Below are 20044 nucleotides of genomic sequence, written 5' to 3'. Positions count from 1 at the left end.
CTTGTTAGTGTGCATTTCTCTTTTGCCAAGATAATCCATCCACCTGACAGGTGTGGCATATCAAGAAGCTGAATAAACGGCATGATCATTACACAGGTGCACCTTGTGCTGGGAACAATAAAAGGCCACTCTAAAATGTGCCATTTTGTCACACAACACAATGCCACAGATGTCTCAAATTTTGAGGGAGCATGCAATTGGCATGCTGACTGCAGAAATGTCCACCAAAGCTGCTGCCAGATAATTGAATGTTAATTTCTCTACCATAAGCCGCCTCCAACGTTGTTGAGACACTAGTCTCAATGTCAACAGTGAAGAGGCGACTCCGGGATGCTGGCCTTCCAGGCAGAGTTGCAAAGAAAAAGCCATAACAGCCTTCATTTCTCAGAACAAGAATAGACTGACGAGTTTCAGAAGAAAGCACTTTTTTTCTGGCCATTTTGAGCCTGTAATCCAACCCTAAACGCTGATGCTCCAGATACTCAACTAGTCTAAAGAAGGCCAGTTGAATTGATTCTTTATTCAGAACAACAGTTTTCAGCTGTGCTAACATAATTGCAAAAGGGTTTTCTGATGATCAATTAACCTTTTAAAATGATAAACTTGGATTAGCTAACACAGCGTGCCATTGGAACACAGGAGTGATGGTTGCTAATAATGGGCCTCGGTACGCCTATGTAGATATTCCATAAAAWATCCAGCTACGATAGTCATTTACAACGTTATCAATGTCTACACTGTATTTCTGATCAATTTGATGTTATTTTAATGGACAAAAAATATGCTTTTCTTTTAAAAACAAGGACATTTCTAAGTGACCCCAAACGTTTGAATGGTAGTGTATCTGTGACCAACAGATGCATATCTGTGTTCCCAGTCCTTATATGAACTATAACTCAGTAAAATCTTTGAAATTGTTGCACGTTGCATTTATATTTTTGTTCAGTATAATTGAAGTGTCCCAGATTTAGTTTACTATGTTACATCTACCTCTGAGTCCACGTTGTTTATCTACTTTGAAGAGCTAGTAAAATGATTTTGTCAGACAGCTCTGCAGCATACTTAGGCAGGCTTGCCTAGCTGAATATGATGACCAAAGACAGTACGAGGAGCCCAGAGATAACATTGTCTGGCTGGCTGCTCCTGCCTGAGCAGAGATGAGATGATGACTTTAAGGAATGAAACATGGTAAAGCCATCAAATAAAAACGAAAATAAAAGCAAAGTAATATACACAACTGAAATATTGTATTATTTCATAGTAAATTACTATTTTTCTATTGATGTCTACTCAACGTGGACCTGACAGAGAAAATGTAATATTTTCAATATTTTGTCAATTGAATGTTCACAGTTGTTGGCTTTGGAACTTCCATTAAAAAGCTCTAAAATCATTTGAAAATCATTATTTCATTATGGTTCTCCTATGAGGAAAGCCGAAGAATCCTTTTAGGTTCTAGATAGCACCTTTTTTATATGAGTGTGAAGAGCGCACAAGACATAGGGCATATAAGTCGCTTGGAGTTGTGAGGGACAGAAGGGGGAGGGGACGTGGGAGGGAAAGTGTGGGGGAAAGAGACTGGGAGAGAGATGCTGCTGCGTGTGGACTGTAGCTTGCAGCTGCAATTGTGGAAGAGCGAGAAAGCGTGCTCATGTGAGAGAGACTCAGAGACTACTAGAAAGAGAGAGAGGGATATAGTGAGAGAGAGAGAGAGTGAGAGAGAGAGAGAGAGAGAGAGAGAGAGAGAGAGAGAGAGACAGACAGACAGAGAGAGAGAGAGAAGGCTGAAGCACAGAGAGTGAAGTAAATAAAGAATGCACGAAAGACAGTAGAGTGGCGCAATGCTTCTCTGTCTACTGTAGATGTACGAATTCGGTTGTGTCTGTGGAGGCAGTGTGATACCAGAACGACACATTTGCTGTCTCATCCACTTGTCTCCTATCAGCTGGATTTACTCAGAAAAGGACATCAATGACCATTGGACCATTTACTTGTTCACAATATTGCAGGCACTAAAGGTGAACTTTTAAGAAGTGCAGTGACAATGCAGGTGAGATTCTCTTGATTATTCAAACACTGTACATGTGTTCAACTGTATGTTGTACTGAAATTAGAGTTTGGTTTGCTAGATTTGAATTTGAGCTTTTGGTTCATGGCATTTCTATCTGTTTATAATTGGGGAAACTGAATATCTACCAGATGCTGAGTTATCTATATTTCATATGTTATGTTTGCGGTAAAAAATATTCAACAGCTTCTGTCTGAAGCCAGTTGATGTGTGGACAGAGGCTGTGCTGTTTAGTTAAATTGAGGTAATAAGCTGTTACTATGCATTTACTTGTAATTTGAGATATATTTGATATGCGCTTCCAGGTAAAAAACAAAACAAAGATGTGCTTTGAAAAGTGAACTTTTATGATTGAGTGTAGAGAACAATGACGTACTGTGTCTCTGTATCGCTCTTCTTTCCCCTCTCTCATACCGTACACACAGATACAGTCACACTCACAATATGTGTTGCTTTTGTTCAGTAAGTCCTGTGCTGCTGGCTCTCCCTAGAGCTGCAGACAGCAGGACAGTTGATGGAGAGACGTGCTCTGGGTGGGATGCCTGTTCATTAGATGAGTGTGATTGAGACCACAGCATATTGACAGGGAGTAGAACAACGAGACTTCTGTACATGGTTAACAAACACAACAAAGATCAACAGAGCAAGCGAGGAGATAGCTATAGATCAACGGATAGCTAGATTAAGGAATAAAGCACTGTTCACAGTGGTCTTCACACATCCTGCAACAGCAAAATAAATTGATAGAGAAAGTAAGAGGTAGATGAGAGGTGTGAAAATAGAAGGCTGGGAAGAGATATGCAGTATGGGGAGTCGTCAGAGATTGAGTAGACTTTMGAGAAGGGAAGAAAGGGTTAAAGGAGGAGAGGGAGTGTGAGAGAGATGAAGGAGTCACTGCTGTGGTCAAGTACAGCTAGGCCATGACAGTGAAGACAACCCTTGGCTTGGGGGGACATCGAGTAGAAATGGCCAGTCCATTATTCCAGATGAGCGTGTCCTGCTCCAGGGAGGGAGCCCTGACCTAGCCCCTAATCCAGCAGCCTTCCCCACGCCTCGCCTCTCACTCAAGGAGACCGCCACGGCTCTCCTCACACAGTCAAACATATATCCACTGCATGCATGACAAGCACAGGCCTCATGAGCCCCATGGTCAGTCAGCCCTCCTCACCCACCTCCTCACCAAAAGGTTCACCACACACTTCTGACTACCACTTAGGCATTTTACTTTGCACAGACGCCTGTATATCAGTTTTAATTTGTATCAGGGGCAAGGCATTTGTTCGTCTATTGTTATACTGCTAGTGCACACAAACACTTGCATCTCCTTGGTCTTTTGCATTGGTTTGGAGTTTGTGAGATTTGTTTTGTTGTAAAACTAAAATATTGTGTGCATGAAGTCTAGTGAGTCTGCCAGATCAGAGGCAGAAGGGATGACCAGGGATGGACTCTTGATAAGTACGTGAATTTGACCATTTTCCTGTCTTGCTAAGCATTCGAAATGTAACAAATACTTCTGGGTGTCAGGGAAAATGTATGGAGTAAAAAGTAAAAAAAAWTCTTTAGGCAGGTAGTGAAGTAAAAGTAAAAGTTGTCAAATATAAAGTACAGATACCCCAAACAATGACTTAAGTAGTACTTTAAAGGTTTTTTACTTGAGTACTTTACACCACTGGTTATGTGTCATTAAATTATGCAAGTTGAGCTTCCACCTCCCATTATGACCTGTAGAGTAAATTGCTGCTCTTAGTTGAGCTATTTAGTCATGGTGATTGGTCTATAGGCATGGCTCATAATGAACAAAAAAATGCAGCCTCTCTGTCCATGTTGGATTCATTAGCTTCATTCAGCCTGTTGCACACACACATACGTCTGCGTTCGAAGATTGCATGGAGAGAAAAAGCACCTTTGAATGTGCCGTAAAGGTTAAGGGCTCCATTATTCTGTGTGCATTATCTTAAACATGTGAGGCGTGTCACTTAGGCTGGTCCTGCTGGGCCATACTGATAGTTCCCATGGCACTCATCCTCGATGTTAATAAACTGGATGTAATTAGCTTGAAGAATACTGTCAGTCCCTGGAGAACCCTTGATCTGTGTCCCTAACGTAAGATGAAGTGGGAATGCTGCTGCCTGAGGAGCTCCAGCTGCAGTCAATATGAACTGGGCTGGGCTATTTTTACAGTCGGACTCACAATGTTCTTTAACACATTTCCACGTTCACATTTTTTATTGTTGTTCTGTCAGTGTTCCCTCCAATTGCCTTTTTCTTGCTAGATGTCTGTCTCTTGATGTCTTCATGCACAGCAGTCAAGGGGATATTGTGTGGGCGATTGAAAGGGAAAGGTGTGTAGTTGTCAGCTGAAACCAAAATGTGGTTCTGAACATTGAGTACTCTTGGACTATCAGTTTCGAAGACAAGCATAAAAATGTTACGCAATAACAAGATTTAGAAGGAACATTTAGCTTCCATCTTACCTCACATAAAAGGTACCTCTGAAATATGATGGACTATTTGATTACATACAGTCAAGTCCCAAATTATTGGCACCCTTGAGAAAGATGAGCAAAAAAAGACTATATGAAATATATAATACAAATACCGATCTACAGTATTTGAATGCAAAAAAGGGAAAGTTAAATTGTTTTATACTAATGCAAGTGCTAAGAGGAAGAGATTTTATTTAACAAGTAATAAAATAGGGTCTTTAAAGAAAGGTATCAAAATTATTGCCACCCCTGTTTTTAATACTCTAGCACACTCCCCTTGCGAGGATAAGAACACAGCCTTTAAAAATGTTTTTATGATGATTGTAGAACATTTTGGGAGGGATCTTATACCATTCCTTCATACAGAATATTTCCAGATCCTTGATATCCTTCGTCTGCCCTTGTGGACTGCCCTCTTCAATTCAAACCACAGGTGCAACTCAATATTAAGAAGGTGTTCCTAATGTTTGGTAGACTCAGTGTGTATGTATAGATTTTTTTWAATGAATACTACTAACAACAACAGAATAAACACATTTTGGCCAAGGGATCCGTGGAATAAGTTTAGAGGGTGTAATACAATACAATGTCATATTATTAATTTACAATTTTTCACTGATGAATTTGATATCACAAAAAAGTTAGAGAACCCCTGGGCTAGGGGTTAGGGCTTAAGGTTAGGGTTAGGGAAGAGTTAGCTAACAAGCTAACATGCTAAGTAGTTGCAAAGTAGCTCAAAAGTAGTAAGTAGTAAGTAGTACATTTTTTAAACAAAAATAAGTAACCATCCTTTTTCATTTTCACATGTAGCAAGCAAAGTGTTTGTTGTTTCCAATCAACATGGGTAGTAGCTGAGTCAGACAGACAATACAGTTTTCATGCATCTAATTAGCCTATTTCTCAGTTACGCCGGTGGCAACCCTGTCACGACTTGTTCGGGCGGCGTTCGGCGTCACCGGCTTTCTAGCCATCGCCGCTCCATTTCTCATATGTCCATTTGTTTTGTCTTGTTCCATACACACCTGGTTTTCATTCCATAATCACTGCATGTATTTAGTCATCTGTTCCCCTCCATGTCTTTGTGTGTAATTGTTTATTGTTATGTGGATATTGTCAGGCGCCATACTTTTGTTACGTTCCGTGTTTTGGCACGTTTATGTTTTTATGTGCTGTCGTTTTTGGACCGGAATTAAAGTGCGCCTGTTTACTACACTCTGCTCTCCTGCACCTGACTTTGCCTCCCGTACACACCCCTAACAAACCCGCCTCTGCTATCAAGTTCAAAAAAGTTAGGTGAATCAGGTCGGACTCGGATGGAGAGTGAGTGAGTTGTTCAAGATGGATAAACAAAGGCAAGACTAATTGGTGCACAAATACGSCGCAAAAAGCTTTATCTGATCAAGCTCGTGTCAAATTACAGACGATAACCACATCAGCAAAGCTACCACCTTGTTCTCAACTGACCAAACACCATCGCAGGTGGAAGCTAGTAGGCTTAGTCATGCAGCAGCTAGCACTAGAGTCTCCCAGTCCCCAGAGACCTCACTGCCAGGGCCTGGCAATGACAGTGGCCTTGCTTCTCCTCTAATTCCTCCCCTCAAGAATAGTGACAGTTCCTCTAGAGAGAGTACCGGTCCTCCTCTTCTCCCAGGAAACCAAGCTGATGACTGTCAGAGACCCAGCGGCGCTGAGCAACCCCCCTCCCTTCTATGAACACTGGTAAAAGCCTATGAGTGATGAGACTGATATCCCCGACAGCTAGCCCTGAGTACCAATCTGTAATATAAAGAGGCTACCAGCTAAATACTGTATATAGCTATAGATAGGCTAGTAGGCTAGACTGCATTGTTTGCATAATGAAACAAGCCCTAGTAAGCTATTGTTTTGACAGTGGACTGATTTGTATTATTTGGCATTAATAGACTGGTTTTATGCAGCCCAAACTTTCTATCCGTACTGAGAGAGAGTGCAAGGATGGCTGGTAGGCTATAGGCCTACAGGACAGTTGTATATTTAAAAAAATAARCTATTGGGTACTGATTTAGTATGCTGTTGCATCGAAAGTTCATTTTACAATCTGACATTTTAGAATTTTCCACTTTAATTACTGAACAAGTAAATACACTATTGCCATTATTGCCGTAAATACATTATTACATTATAGCATTCGAAATTGCAGCTTTGCGACACCGTAGGCCTATAACTTCGTGAAACATAAAAGTTTGACTTAACATGAGAAAATGACGACCAAATAAATATAAACGTATCCATTCAAGCAAAGCTACAAGATACTTCAAGCACTAGCACCACATAATCTGATATGGGGAGCGCAAACTCCGATTTTGCTCGGGGTCCAGAGAAACTGCGCTACGCCAGTAAGCGTAACATATAATTTGAGTGACACAAATTTACATTTACTATGTTACGTCTAGACTTTGAGACCAGGCTGTTATTTTATATAGTCTTTTTTACTCATTTTTATCAAGAGTGCCAATAATTTTGGATCTGACTGTATATTGCAGTGAAACAAAACAATGTTTCTCACAAATCCCCTAATCAAGCATTGTGATGTGCATAGAATAATAAATATATATTATTTATTTGTATTTTTTATTTAACCTTTATTTAATTAGGCAAGTCAGTTAAGAACAAATTTTTATTTATAATGACGGCCTACCCCGGACGACACTAGGCCAATATTTGCTGTGATACAGCCTGGATTTGCACCAGGGACTGTAGTGATGCCTCTTGCACTGAGATGCAGTGCTTTAGACCGCTGCYCCACTCGGGAGCATGAGAATATGACATGCCTATGACAAATTTCCAGTACAGTGCAACACCAAGTTTCTATTGTCACGTACACAAGTACAGTGAAATGCTTTTCTTGTTTGCTCTTTCCCAACAATGCAGTAATGAATATAAGAAGTACTATAAAAAATAAACACCATACAAAAACCTGTGGGGTACACTGTGTACTTACACTGATTTGGGAAGTATACAGTACATGTCATTTCTTTTGAATACATCATGATTGCCCATTTTGTAGTATATTCAATACCTCAAAAGAGGTTGTCCGTTGATGGGGATTTGTGAGGTGTCGCTAGCAGTGCCCTTCTGCAGAACATACTGTACAGGTAACTGCCAAAATAAAGGAAACACCAACATAAAGTGTCTTAATAGGGCCACCACGAGCCTCCAGAACAGCTTCAATGCACCTTGGCATAGATTCTACAAGTGTCTGGAACTCTATTGAAGGGACGCAACACCATTCTTCCACAAGAAATTCAATAATTTGGGGTTTTGTTGATGATGGTAGAAAACGCTGTCTCGGGCACTGCTCCAGAATCTCCCGTAAGTGTTTAACTGGGTTGACATCTGGTGACTGAGACACACACACAAGCCTGTGTGGAGGCATCTGCTTTCAATAAACTTTGTATCCCTCATTTACTCAAGTGTTTCCTTTATTTTGGCAGTTACCTGAAGGTCATTTTAGGAAACATATAGCTAGACAGCACAGTAGGTCATATGAGTGTTATCATGCAAATCAACTCTGTATGATGTGTTACATAGCAGTGTTTGTAGTTTTCTTTTGGACAGGTTTGATGGTTTACCTTGGTTTATAATGTTCCTGCTTGTTTCTCCAGTAGCATCTCTCAGTCCAGCACATGGGCACCAGGAGCACAAAGTTCACCTAGTAGTGAGGTTTGTCCTGGGCCTCGTCCAGACTACCATGACTGACCTCCTGGCCAACCTGAGTGTTCCATGGGGCACACAGGCGATTGTGAGACCCAACCTGACAGCAGCTGCCCTGGTTGTGCCAGGGTCAGACAAGTCTCTGGCCCCCTTCTGCACCTTCTGCTGCTGTGGCCTGCTGAACCGTACCCTGGCTGTGGTGTTTATGGTCAGCCTGGCCRTCGCCATAGTGGTGGGCAACGTGGTCACGCTCACCGTCTTCATGCAGACAAGACAGGTCCGCACACCACAGGGATACCTCAAAGGTAAACAAACAAACTCACTGATTCATTCAGAATGAGCTCATTTACTCTCTAGAAATGCTGTTGATTTGGATAGGAGAGAATGGTAGTCACATGTAAGTTGCTTATGTTTACGCACATAGGTGCAATAGATTCTCTGACATGGAAGAACAACCTTTGGTGTTTTTGACATTGAAAGGTGAAATTCATTTAAATTCAAATTCTGGTTTAATGTTCTGGAGTTGTTCTAAGATTTCTAGAGTCACATGTTTGTTTATGTTGCCTGCTGGTTACATATAATTTTTTAGCAGATACTCTTACCCAGAGTGACTTATAGGAGCAATTATGGTTAAGGGCCTTGCTCAAGCACACATCGATACATTTTTCACCTAGTCAGCTCAGGGATTCGAACCAGAGACTTTTCGGTTACTGGCCCAATGCTAWTAAACGCTAGGCTACCTGCCACCCTGCGTTAGTTATATTGGCAGGATTAATTAAGACAGTCGGTGCTTGTTGATTAACAGAGAACTAAATCAATCTTCAATACTGTTCAGTTACAATCAGGGATTCCTTTGTGCATTGCCTCAAAAGCCGCGAAACCATTTCCACACAGACTGTTGATTTTTTCCCCATGGAATTGAATGTAAAATCAGCTTTTAGAACACAGGGATTTGTACCGTATGTGGTTGAGTGTGAACTGTGAATGACCTTTCTCTCCTGACAGTCTCTCTGGCCATAGCGGACATGATGGTTGGACTGCTGGTGGTTCCTTTCTCTGTCTACACTGAGATCTCTCTGATGGTGACCAGTTCCCCTCCTGTCTGGTACCAGGGGGGCACTGACCCCTCCATGGGGGGCCTGGTGGGACCCTGGCAGCCCTGCATGCTGATTGGTCCAGTCTTCGCCGGCTGTACATTTGTCTCCATCAGTACTATTTTCCTGATGACGGTAGAGCGCTGTGTGGCCATCTTATGGCCCCTTCATAAGGACCACCTGGTGACACGGAGACGTACCCTGTTTCTCATCCTCTTCTCCTGGGCAGGCAGTTTCCTCCTGGCCCTGGCCCCCCTCATCCTCAGCAACAACTTCACACTGGAGTACAGTGAGTGCAGCCGGATGTGTAACTACGTCCCCCTGTGGGATGGAGTCACGCTGCCCTCTGACGCCAACATCCTCCTGCTGTTCCCTGTGTTTGACTTCACGCTGCTGGGCGGCACCCTGGTATTCAACATCCTGTCCTTCACCAGCATCCGCCACTACACACGCAAACGTAAGCTCATGTCAGAGGGGAATGTAGGGGTCGAGGGAGGGGGAGGCGGCTGCCAACATAGACCCTCCTTCTCTGACATCAAGGCTGCCAAGACGATCAGCATTCTGACGTTTGCCTTTACGGCTTCCTTCACCCCCATCGCTGTGTTTGTGCTGGGCAACGTGGTGGGCTTCACCTGGTGCAACTTCTCCTTCGTAGCCTTCTGGATACTGACTGGGAACAGCTGCTGTAATGTGATAATATACAGCGTGAGAGACCAGCGCTTCAAGAAAGGAGTGACTCTGCTTTTTCAGAGGGAGCACTCACCTTCCCACGGGGAGAAAGGCGGAGCTACACCACCCCCACTCACCTTGTGACTACACCCCAAACCCCACCTCCTCTATTTTGAAAAGACAACCAGTGCCCTTTTCTTTAACTTTACTATGGAGAGAGGGATTTAATCGGCATTTAACTTCAGGTAAAACAACAACAAAAAAGACACAATTATGGAAAATGAATTGTTTCCATTTTTTTTCACTGTGTCTAAATAATGAAACATAACTGTAGCTAACCTATGCGGTATCTAGTAGTTGCCAGTTATTCCCAGCATCATTTAAATCATATGACTCAAGCTGTCTCATTGGACTAGGTGAGATATCTGTGGGMGATATCTTAATAACATGCACTTTATCATAGAGTTGTAAGTAATGTATGGTTTTCATTTGTTTTGTGACTATCCAGAAACGTGTTAATTTTGCACAATTTTCTCTATAATAGCTTTTATTTTTGCTATAATACCATTATATTCATGAGGATGGCCTAATCAAATGTGAGTGAATGAAATGAATCTAAATCAAGAGTGATGTTGATTTTTTATAAAGTTATGGGCAAATCCACAGGTCCCTGATCTGTACTACACATAAATGCATAATTATGGATATGAATGTCATTCTCTTCACGGTGATGTATCCTGAATAGGTTCACAAAGGTTTACATATGCAATATCCTCTTTTGCATATTTGAGTATTATTCTACACACTGGATATTATTTTAATGAGCTCTGCCCCCAAACAAGACCAAATGAAATCTGAACCAATCATAGATGTCTTTGTTTCATAAGTTTGGACATCAAAAATACAACAGAGTACAGTAGAGTACAATACAACACAGTAGAGTTCTGTACAGTACAGTAAGTACAACACAGTAGAGTTCTGACAGTACAGTAGAGTACAATACAACACAGTAGAGTACAATACAGCACAGTAGAGTAGAAATCAGTACAGTAGAGTCTGTACAGTACAGTAGAGTACAATACAACACAGTGAAGTAGAAATCAGTACAGTAGAGTAGAAATTCAGTACAGTGAGAGTACAATACAGCACAGTAGAGTACAATACAACACAGTAGAGTATAAATCAGTACAGTAGAGTTTCTGCTTACAGTACAGTGAGTACAATACAAACACACAGTAGAGTAGAGTACAATACAGCACAGTAGAGTAGAAATCAGTACAGTAGAGTACAAAGAGTACATTACAACACAGTAGAGTAGAAATCAGTACAGTAGAGTAGAAATCAGTACAGTAGAGTTCTGTACAGCACAGTAGAGTACAATACAACACAGGAGAGAACATACAACACAGTAGAGTGTCTGTACAGTACAGTAGAGTAAACACAGTAGAGTTCTGTACAGTACAGTAGAGTACAATACAACACAGTAGAGTACAATACAGCACAGTAGAGTAGAAATCAGTACAGTAGAGTTCTGTACAGTACAGTAGAGTACAATACAGCACAGTAGAGTACATACAACACAGTAGAGTAGAAATCAGTACAGTAGAGTTCTGTACAGTACATTATAGTGTACTCAACTCTAGTGTGCCCTACTGTGTACTGTACTAAACTCTACTCTACTGTACAGTACTGTACTAAACTATACTTTTCTTTACTGTATGGTACTGTACTTTACTGTGCTGTGCTGTGCTGTCCAAACTTGTGAACCCAACTGTGATTTGTGACTACTATTCAAGGCACAAGGCAATGTTTCATAAACTTACAGAAGGCAGAAACATTTCTCCAAAACAAAATATGTGTTGATATTAGTTGGCAGGTGTCATTTTTCACATTATTGTGTTTTGATATTTATGATACCTTTTTTAAGACTTTTTCTGGTAGTTTTCAAAGACCCCTTTTCCAGAAATCAAAGCACTTGCTTATTCCTAATTTCTAGGATGGAAAATTGTAAAAAAATATACACTGCTCAAAAAAATAAAGGGAACACTAAAATAACACATCCTAGATCTGAATGAATGAAATATCTTATTAAATACTTTTTTCTTTACATAGTTGAATGTGCTGACAACAAAATCACACAAAAATGATCAATGGAAGTCAAATTTCTCAACCCATGGAGGTCTGGATTTGGAGTCACACTCAAAATTCAAGTGGAAAACCACATACAGGCGATCCAACTTTGATGTAATGTCCTTAAAACAAGTCAAAATGAGGCTCAGTAGTGTGTGTGGCCTCCACGTGCCTGTATGACCTCCCCACAATGCCTGGGCATGCTCCTGATGAGGTGGCGGATGGTCTCTGAGGGATCTCCTTCCAGACCTGGACTAAAGCATCCGCCAACTCCTGGACAGGTCGTGTACAACGTGGCGTTGGTGGATGGAGTCGAGACATGATGTCCCAGATGTGCTCAATTGGATTCAGGTCTGGGGAACGGGGGCCAGTCCATAGCATCAATGCCTTCCTCTTGCAGGAACTGCTGACACACTCCAGCCACATGAGGTCTAGCATTGTCTTGCATTAGGAGGAACCCAGGGCCAACCGCACCAGCATATGGTCTCACAAGGGGTCTGAGGATCTCATCTCGGTACCTAATGGCGTCAGGCTACCTCTGGCGAGCACATGGAGGGCTGTGCGGCCCCCCAAAGAAATGCCAACCCACACCATGACTGACCCACCGCCAAACCGGTCATGCAGGAGGATGTTGCAGGCAGCAGAACGTTCTCCACGGCGTCTCCAGACTCTGTCACGTCTGTCACATGTGTCATGTGCTCAGTGTGAAACTGCTTTCATCTGTGAAGAGCACAGGGCGCCAGTGGCGAATTTGCCAATCTTGGTGTTCTCTGGCAAATGCCAAACGTCCTGCACGGTGTTGGGCTGTAAGCACAACCCCATCTGTGGACGTCGGGCCCTCATACCACCCTCATGTAGTCTGTTTCTGACCGTTTGAGCAGACACATGCACATTTGTGGCCTGCTGGAGGTCATTTTGCAGGGCTCTGGCAGTGCTCCACCTGCTCCTCCTTGCACAAAGCGGAGGTAGCGGTCCTGCTGCTGGGTTGTTGCCCTCTACGCCTCCTCCACGTCTCCTGATGTACTGGCTGTCTCCTGGTAGCGCCTCCATGCTCTGGACGCTACGCTGACAGACACAGCAAATCTTCTTGCCACAGCTCGCATTGATGTGCCATCCTGGATGAGCTGCACTACCTGAGCCACTTGTGTGGGTTGTAGACTCCGTCTCATGCTACACTAGAGTGAAAGCACCGCCAGCATTCAAAAGTGACCAAAACATCAGCCAGGAAAGCAAGACACTGAGAAGTGGTCTGTGGTCACCACCTGCAGAACCACTCCTTTATTGGGGGTGTCTTGCTAATTGCCTATAATTTCCACCTGTTGTCTATTCCATTTGCACAACAGCATGTGAAATGTATTGTCAATCAGTGTTGCTTCCTAAGTGGACAGTTTGATTTCACAGAAGTGTGATTGACTTGGAGTTACATTGTGTTGTTTAAGTGTTCCCTTTATTTTTTTGAGCAGTGTATATAGACTCTTAGCTTCCATCTGACAGCCAGTTTGATGTGCTCCTATGACCTTTACAAGTTGGTGTTCATAGGTCCTTTTACATGAAAATGACCTTGTTCATCTCATGGATGCCAGTGTACACAAGGAAAAATGTATCTGAATGGTACAACAAGCAAGAATGAATACGAAACATAAATGAAACATTTATAAATTCACTGCAATAGACATAACGATTCAGATGCCTTATCTTATGTTTTGAGTGTGAATGACCCACAAAGACCAAATCCTCTGTTTAATCTGTTCTGTTTGGCGGCTGTAAAGGTACACCATTAGAGGGGCTACATTTACCTCTGAATATTCTCATTAAATACCATTATATGTTGAGTATAAAATTATTATTATTCAAGGAAAAACATGCTCCAGATATTTACAGCACTTATACAATGTTGATCGAATAAATGCTAATCAATTTATTTAAATTCAAATAATATCTAACTTGAAATTACATGACTTAAAGTAATTTGTTTTTAGCATTTTCAATAAACATCACCCAAAGAAATCAGGATAATTTCCATATGATCTGTACTAAATAGCTGTTTGGTACATTTTGTCACGGTGGCAATGATAATATTTCATGAAAATAAAATATCTGTTTTGAAATATTTTACAAGCTTAGAGACTTTGGTTTATGTGAACATTGCTGTGTCAATATTTAAGCACTGTACAGAACTTTATCAGTATTGCATTATTCATCAGATGACGTCAGATTTAGTCATAAATGCATTTGGAAACAGTTCATTTGTGAGTTTTTAATGGTGTTCACTCATGAGAGTAATGTGTTCAGACAGTGCTAAATGTCTTTCTCTGCTCTAAAATTCACCGCTTCAGCAGTTACACAAGCTACACTAGAACCAACCATTTTCATCTTTTGTCCCCATCAGGATCCAACTTCCTTCCATTTGAGAAACGTTAGTGGAGAAGGGAACATCCTGCTAGCTGTGGTCAACAAGCCACTGGATGTCTCAGGAGTCCTGACAATGTCTACAACGTGATCTCTCACACATGAGTCATGTCATAGTTTACAAATGTGGCATAAAAAAAGTATATAAAAAAAAAATATATATATACAATAGATTTTTATCTACTATCACTATTTATGTACGACCATGCCATCTTCCTGACAACAGATCACCAAATGGTAGACCTAGTAAATGTGCATATAATCAGGAAGCTACACCTCACTCCCATGTGCTGACCTCACAAACTATGTCAGCAACAGGGTTATTATGGCGACAAAACAATTGTATATATATTTGTTTACCTTTATTTAACTAGGCACGTCAGTTAAGAACAAATTCTTATTTACAATGACGACCTACCATGGTCCCCTAACCCGGACAACGCTGGGCAGTGAATTGCTTGTTTGTTGAGAGAAATGCTCTTTGCTGAATATGGAACATGTCAGATGCATGCCCCGTACAGCCGTGCTTCATCTTATCCCCCCGGTTGACAGAGAGGGTTTGGATATCACATTCACTCCTCATAATCAGAGAAATCTGGAGATGCTGCAAGGAAGCATTAGATGGAAATGGATGGGGAGAGGCTAGTATGTCAGAGCAGAGGTCTGGCTGGCAGAGATGTGATAAAAGCATATTCCTCCTACAGCACTACCATGACATAAATGATCTGACATGGCTGGTCATGTGACACAAGGCAAGGCTAAGGAGAACACTGGACTGTCAAAAGAACCACTTACTGGGAGAGAGAGAGATGGGGAAGAGGGAGAAAGTGAGGAGAGAGAGCGAGACAGAGGCATGATTAAAATATGCTGCTGTGTGTTGTTCATTTCACAATCTAAAAGTGGACCTAGAATTTGGGTTGTATCATTACGGCACAACTAACAGTCTGACAAGTGTTCGTAGGTCTATGTTTGCATACTGTATATACCCAGCGCTTTGACTCCGTGGCCACCAGAATGACAGCACTGTTGATTTCCCCAGGCATTTTGGACACTGACAACCCATCTGTGGTTCATCTAATTAGGGTTTGAGATGACAAGAAATCCTTTTTGTGCTTAGGAAATCTTGAAAGTTACTGGCTAATTGCATCCTTAAACTGCCCCTGCAGACATCTGCCACCCAACCAGCTCTAAACCATTTTTCCCTTTCAGCTGAAAGGTAGTCATTAATGAGAGGATGTTCTCAGCTCATGGTTAAAGTTCCTACTGCCTAATTGCCAATCTCAAATAGTTGGCACCAAATCTGCTGCCAGATAAAGATGAGAAATCAAATTATGTGTTTCACTTCAGGCAATGTTGTGGGGTAACTTGACAGGTTGCATATTTTTCCAGTAACAACGAGCAACTCTAGTAAACAAGGTGCTACTTTAAATGTTTAACCTGCCAAGTGATTCACAGACACATTTTAGGCTTAAGAAATACACACATGGTAATCATTGTAGTGAATTTCAAATCTCTGGTAGCAAAAGCTATTATGTTTCCTTTTGATGTTTTTCATTTTCATGCTATATTGGAGTGCTGGTGAGGGACAGAAACAGAGTCCTTGTAGGCATCTTAGCAACATTGTGTTGTGTTACATTAGAGTTGGTTCAGCCATTARACACAGGTGGGAAATCAGACAACTGCAACTTTCCTTGCGGCTACACTTTTATGGAAAAATAGATGATTTAGCCTGCTTGCTCTCGCTGTGTGACTAGCCAGTCTGAGGTTAGTGAATCGCTTAGTGAATTCACATCGCTTAGTGAAATTGTAAGGTCAAAAACTTTGCAAGACATGAGTTTAATTAAGTTTCATTAAAAACATTTTACCTTCTTGAAATTGTGTATTAGGCATTGGATATGATTTTAAGCTTGTCTTCTACCAAAAGATAAAGGTTGAAACGCAGATTGACTAAAGCATTTTCTAAGTGCTTAAAAAGTGTTTTAGCCCCATTGCAATTATCATATTTGTAGCAACTCTGAATAGGCAGGCTGGCATTAATCCCTCCTGTTACTCGAGTGAAGTTCTGATGCAAGGTGCCTGAGGGAAGCTCCTATCATTACCACCCAGGTAAATAGGACCCAGACAATTAACAGGAAGAACATTGTGTCAGCTACTGATAGCGCTCGTGGAACAACATCAACAAACCTCCCTGTCAAATATCACCATTCWTTCCTGTATTATTATTTTATTAAAGGACACAAAGATGCTTTCCTCTAAACAAACAAAATTACATTTGCCAGTAAAAAAAAAAAGAGACCTTAAGGCATTTGTTATTCACAGAGAGATTTGAATATGTTTACGACACGTGCATGGAGCCAGCCAGTGTATTTTAGTCACAGTTTGGAGAGCTGTCACAGGTTTGTTCTCTGAAGGTGGGGTGATTCACCATACAGGCCATTCAACGATCAGAGGCTCCGTTGATAAAGACAAAGATCGACTCACTATATGTAAAATATTCATCCACCCTCAGCACCCTTGTGATGTGGAATCCATGTGGAAAATACATTGGATTTGAAAAAAGGTCAACGTAAATGGTTGTTTTGAGGGTGTATTTTCACAACAGGATTATGTCATCATGGTAACCACATTCCAACATATTTTATACAAGGTTTGTCTATGTTGAATTTGCACCTTTAAAACAACATCGTATCTTCTCCCATCCAGGGTTTTAACCAAGCCCAGCCCTGCTTAGCTATGATATCAGTCAGACTATTACCAATGTGCTATCGTGAGAATGATAGATCTTCACTTAAAAACAAAACAGATTCACTGTTGTTATCGAAGTCATTCCTAAAGGTAGGTTTAACAGAGACAAATGAAATGTGATCATACTTTACCACTCATAACATCATTGATGCTATTGAGGCTTATATAGCATTTTCAAAGTCATCAACAGCTATTGTTTCAAATCAACCCAGAATTCAACTCAAAATAGGCAATACAATAGGCCTAGGATTTCTAGTCCGGATTTCAAATGTAATGATATTGTCACGATCGTCTAAATGAGTGGACCAAGGCGCAGCATACATAGAGTTCCACATGTTTATTTAAATGAAACTCACCAACAAAACAATAAACAGCAACCGAAACGTGATGTCTGGAGTGCTCACAGGCACTACACAAAAAAACAAGATCCCACAAAGGTGGGAAAAGGCTGCCTAAATATGATCCCCAATCAGAGACAACGATAGACAGCTGCCTCTGATTGGGAACCATACCAGGCCAACAAAGAAATAGAAAACATAGATTGCCCACCCTAATCACACCCTGACCTAACCAAATAGAGAATTAAAAGGATCTCTAAGGTCAGGGCGTGACAGTTATTTAGTGACATTGAATTGTGTTTGGTTGTCAATGCAACCAAATATCAACATTTGACGGAGATGTGTCTTCTGCTTGGATAATTCCATCTGTTCCACTGACTTAGTCTAGATTTAATTCCAGTTTGTCTACAAATTAATCATTTAAATATTAGATTCACGTCTCCAAAAATTGAAGTTAAAGAATTGCACTAAATCATATCAAACTTTATTTAAAGTGCATTTAAAGTTTGATTTGATTTAGTACTATTCTTTAATTTTGATTCTTGGTTGAGACGGAGACGTGAATCCAACATATAAATGATTCATTTTTAGACAAACTGGAATAAAAGACAGAAAGTATTCAGATCCCTTGACTTTTTCCACATTTTGTTACAGCCTTATTCTAAAATTGATTAAATTGTTTTTTTCCTCATCAATCTACACACAATACCTCATAATGACGAAGCAAAAACAGGTTTAAATTATTTTTTGCAAAGTTATTACAAATAAAAAACTGAAATATCACATTTACAAGTATGCAGACCCTTAACTCAGTACTTTGTTGAAGCACATTTGACAGCGATTACAGCCTAGAGTCTTCTTGGGTATGACGCTACAAGCTTGGCATACCTGTATTTGGGGAGTTTCACCCATTGTTCTCTGCATATCCTCTTAAGCTCTGTCAGGTTGGATGGAGAGCATTGCTGCACAGCTATTTTCAGGTCTCTCCAGAGATGTTTGATCGGGTTCAAGTACGGGCTCTGGCTGGGCCACTCAAGGACATTCAGAGACTTGTCCCGAAGCCACTCCTGCGTTGTCTTGGCTGTGTCCATAGGGTCGTTGTCCTGTGGCAGAGTTGTAAAGTACTTAAGTAAAAATACTTTCAAGTACTACTGAAGTAGTTTTTTGGGGGTATCTGTACTTTACTATTTATATTTTTGTCAACTTTTACTTTTTCTTCACTACATTCCTAAAGAAAATGATGTACTTTTTACTCCATACAGTTTCCCTGGCACCCAAAAGTACTCGTTACATTTTAAATGCTTAGCAGGACAGGAAAATGGTCCAATTCACACACTTATCAAGAGAACATCCCTGGTCTTCCCTACTACCTGATCTGGCGGATTCACTAAATACAAATGCTTCAATTGTAAATTATATCTGAGTGTTGGAGTGTGCCCCTGGCTATCCGTCAATAAAAAAAGCAAGAGAATTGTGCCGTCTGGTTTGCTTAATATAAAGAATTTGAAATGATTTATACTTTTACTTTTGATATTAAGTACATTTTAGCAATTACATTTACTTTTGATACTTAAGAATATTTAAAACCAAATACTTTTAGACTTTTACTCAAGTAGTGTTTTACTGGGTGACTTTCACTTTTACTTGAGCCATTTTCTATTAAGGCATCTTTACTTTTACTCAAGAATGACAATTGGGTACTTTTACCACCACTGCCTGTTAGAAGGTGAACCTTTGTCCCCAGTCTGTGGTCCTGAGCACTCTGGAGCAGGTTTTTATGAAGGATCTTTCTGTACTTTGCTCCATTCATCTTTCCCTCAATCCTGACTTGTTTCCCAGTCCCTGTTGCTGAAAAACATCCCCACAGCATGATGCTGCCGCAACCATGCTTCACAATAGGGATGGTGCCAGGTTTCCTCCAGACGTGATGCTTGGCATTCAGGCGAAAGAGTTCAATCTTGGTTTCATCAGACCAGAGAATGTTGTTTCTCATGGTCTGAGAGTCTTTAGGTGTCTTTTGGCAAACTCCAAGTGGGCTGTCATGTGCCTTTTACTGAGGAGTGGCTTCCGTCTGGCCACTCTACCATAAAGGCCTGATTGGTGGAGCGCTGCAGAGATGGTTGTCCTTTTGGAAGGTTCTCCCATCTCAAGAGAGGAACTCTGGAGCTCTGTCAGAGTGACCATCGGGTTCTTGGTCATCTCCCTGACAKAGGCCCTTCTCCCCAGATTGCTCAGTTTGGCCAGGCGGCCAGCGCTAGGAAGAGTCTTGCTGGTTCTAAACTTTTTCCATTTAAGAGTGATGGAGGCCACTGTGTTCTTTGGGACCTTCAATGCTGCAGAAATGTTTTGGTACCCTTCCCAAGATCTGTGCCTCAACACAATCCTGTCTCGGAGCTCTATGGACAATTCCGT

At 41.2% G+C, this 20044-nt stretch overlaps 1 protein-coding gene across 1 annotated transcript; it reads left to right on the top strand.

Annotated features, from left to right (window-relative positions):
* Nucleotides 1-8284: 8284 nt before the first annotated feature.
* Nucleotides 8285-10154, top strand: LOC112080887 (trace amine-associated receptor 13c-like). Its single transcript, XM_024146816.1, has 2 exons — nucleotides 8285-8552; nucleotides 9253-10154. The coding sequence occupies exons 1-2, from the start codon at nucleotides 8285-8287 to the stop codon at nucleotides 10152-10154; spliced, it is 1170 nt and encodes a 389-aa protein (XP_024002584.1).
* Nucleotides 10155-20044: the final 9890 nt, after the last annotated feature.

The sequence above is a fragment of the Salvelinus sp. IW2-2015 genome, unplaced genomic scaffold (assembly GCF_002910315.2).
Source record: "Salvelinus sp. IW2-2015 unplaced genomic scaffold, ASM291031v2 Un_scaffold16568, whole genome shotgun sequence".
Taxonomy (NCBI): Eukaryota; Metazoa; Chordata; class Actinopteri; order Salmoniformes; family Salmonidae; genus Salvelinus; species Salvelinus sp. IW2-2015.
The sequence above is the reverse complement of the archived record's forward strand: the minus strand, read 5'-3'. Positions and strand labels throughout refer to the sequence as shown.